Raw genomic sequence first — 2,975 nt, 5'->3', positions numbered from 1 at the left:
ATGGTGTTTTTGATGATTTTTTTTGTTGTTATGCCTATTTTGATTGGTGGTTTTGGTAATTGGATGTTGCCTATTATGTTAGGTTCTCCTGAAATGGCTTTTCCTCGTTTGAATGCTTTGTCTTTTTGATTTACTTTTGTAGCTTTGTTAATGGTTTATCAGTCTTTTTTTATTGGAGGAGGACCTGGTAGTAGTTGAACTTTTTATCCTCCTTTAAGGATTGAAGGTCAACCTGAGATATCTTTGGATGTTATAATTTTAGGTTTGCATACTGTTGGTATTGGGTCTTTATTAGGTTCTATTAATTTTATAGTTACAGTTCAGAATATGCGTTCTATTGCTGTTACATTAGATCAGATTAGTATATTTGTTTGAACTTCTTATTTAACTTCTTTTTTGTTGTTATTGTCTGTTCCTGTTTTGGCTGGTTCTCTTTTATTTTTGTTGTTTGATCGTAATTTTAATACTTCTTTTTATGATACTAAGAAGGGAGGAAATCCTTTACTTTATCAGCATTTATTTTGATTTTTTGGTCATCCTGAGGTTTATGTCATTATTTTGCCTGTTTTTGGGATTATTAGTGAGGCTGTTTTGTTTTTGACTGATAAGGATCGTTTATTTGGTCAAACTAGTATAACTTTTGCTTCTATTTGAATTGCTGTTTTGGGTACTTCTGTTTGAGGTCATCATATATATACTGCTGGTCTTGATATTGATACTCGTACTTATTTTAGTGCTGCTACTATGATTATTGCTATTCCTAGAGCTGTTAAGGTTTTTAATTGATTAGGTACTTTTTTTGGCACCAACCAGAAATTTCAGCCTTTGTGATGTTGGACTTATAGTTTTATTTTTCTTTTTACTGTTGGTGGTTTAAGAGGTATTATTTTAAGTGCTGCTAGTTTAGATGTTGTTTTACATGATACTTATTATGTTGTGGCTCATTTTCATTATACTTTGAGTCTTGGTGCTGTTTATGGTATTTTTTGTGGTTTTTGTTTGTGATTGCCTTATATGTATGGTGTTTCTTTTGATGGTACTATAATAATTGCTGTATTTTTATGTTTTTTTATTGGTACTAATATAACTTTTTTCCTATGCATTTTGCTGGTATACAGGGTATGCCTCGTAAGATTTTGGATTATCCTGATTGTTATTCTATATTTCAGATTGTTTCTTCTATTGGGTCTGTTATTACTTTTATTGGTTTTATTTTATTTAATTATTTGTTAGTTGATTCTATTTTTTTTTCTCGTTATTTGGGTATTTCTTTTTATAACGGTCATAGTCCTGCTTATGTTAGTAATGTTCCTCCTTTGCCAGATTCTTTTGTTGAAGAATGTTTAAATGTTGGTGTTCATTGAAAGGTGTTGAATAATAATACTCCTTCTTATAGTTATCGTCGTGTTGGTTATGGTTATTATAGAAAGTGTAGATTTAGGTTAATTATAAACTTTTAGTTTTCAAAACTAAAGATATTATTCTATTTGAAATTTTATGATTTTTAAATTTTGGATTTTTAATTTTATTTGTTTTACTTTTTTTATATTAGTATTTTTTTTGCTTTTTTATTTTTTAGTTTGAGTTTTTTGGATTGAGATCCATTGAAGAGTTGTATTATGATATGTTTAGGTATTTTGTTTATGAGTTGTTATATTTCTTTGGGTTCCATATTTGGTATTCTTATTTTATTATTTTGTTATTTTTGAGTGGTATTTTTTCTTTGTTGACTTATTTTTGTAGTATATCTAATTTTATTTTTTTTATAATTATAATTATTTTTATTTATTAGTTTTTTTTGTTTGTTTTTTTTGTTTTGTTTTGATTATGATTTTTTTTCTGTTTATTTTGATTTTAATTTTTTGTCTATTTATTATGATTTTAGATATTATTATGTTTTTTGAATTATTTTTATTTTATTTTTATTGTTGATTTTAGTTAGATTTAATTTTGGTAGTGATTGTTTTATGCGTGGTTTATAGGAATATTAAATAGATTAACTATGTCTGATTACGGTTCAGGAAGAGATATATTTTTTTTGGATTTAGTTTAATTAAAATTTCTTTTTTTGGGTTAGAAGATTTTTTCCAAGATTTTTAATATAGTTTTTAATTCTTTAGTTTTTTTACCAGCTAGTTTTACTTTAAGATATATGTGGAATTTTGGTAGTATGCTTGGTATTATATTAATATCTCAAATTATTACTGGTTTTTTTTAACTTTTTATTATACTGCTGGTGATGCTTTTAGTACTGTTCAGTATATTATATTTGAGGTTAATTTTGGTTGACTTATTCGTATTATGCACTCTAATGGTGCTTCTATGTTTTTTTTATTTATTTATATACATATTTTTAAAGGTTTGATTTATGGAAGTTATCGTCTTATTGGTGTTTGATTAAGTGGTGTTTGTATTTATTTTTTATTGATGGGGATTGCTTTTACTGGCTATGTTTTAATTTGAGGTCAAATGAGGTATTGAGCTGCTGTAGTTATTACTAGTTTGATAACGTCTATTCCTTATTTGGGTAAATATTTGGTTTGATGAATTTGGGGTAGTTTTAGTGTTTGTGAAAATACTTTGAAATTTTTTTATTCTATTCATTTTATTTTACCTTGATCTTTGATAATTTTAATTATCGTTCATTTATTTTTTTTGCATTTTACTGGATCTAGTTCTAGTTTATATTGTCATGGTGATTATGATAAAATTCACTTTTTTCCTAGATTTTGATTAAAGGATTCTTTTGATATTATTTTTTATTTTTTTTATTTTTGTTTAGTTTGTATTTTTCTTTTAATTTGAGTGATCCTATGATTTTTGTGGAGTCTGATTCTATAGCTAGTCCTGCCCATGTTGTTCCTGAATGATATTTTTTGTTTGCTTTTACTATTTTACGTTCTGTACCCAATAAGTTATTTGGTGTTATTTTAATATTTAGTTCTGTGTTTGTGCTGGTAGCTCTTGTATGACCT

The 2,975-nt window shown here is 26.2% G+C and overlaps 1 protein-coding gene across 1 annotated transcript; it reads left to right on the top strand.

The window, feature by feature from the left end:
- Positions 1-30: 30 nt before the first annotated feature.
- LOAG_18970 (hypothetical protein) lies at positions 31-375 on the top strand (the record flags this gene model as incomplete). The annotated part of the gene is made up of 2 exons (XM_020451631.1): positions 31-106; positions 263-375. 2 exons carry the CDS (start codon positions 31-33, stop codon positions 373-375), a joined length of 189 nt encoding a protein of 62 aa, XP_020304571.1.
- Positions 376-2,975: the final 2,600 nt, after the last annotated feature.

This window comes from Loa loa, assembly GCF_000183805.2.
Source record: "Loa loa unplaced genomic scaffold supercont3.769, whole genome shotgun sequence".
Taxonomy (NCBI): domain Eukaryota; kingdom Metazoa; phylum Nematoda; class Chromadorea; order Rhabditida; family Onchocercidae; genus Loa; species Loa loa.
This window is presented reverse-complemented; position numbering and strand designations above follow the sequence as displayed.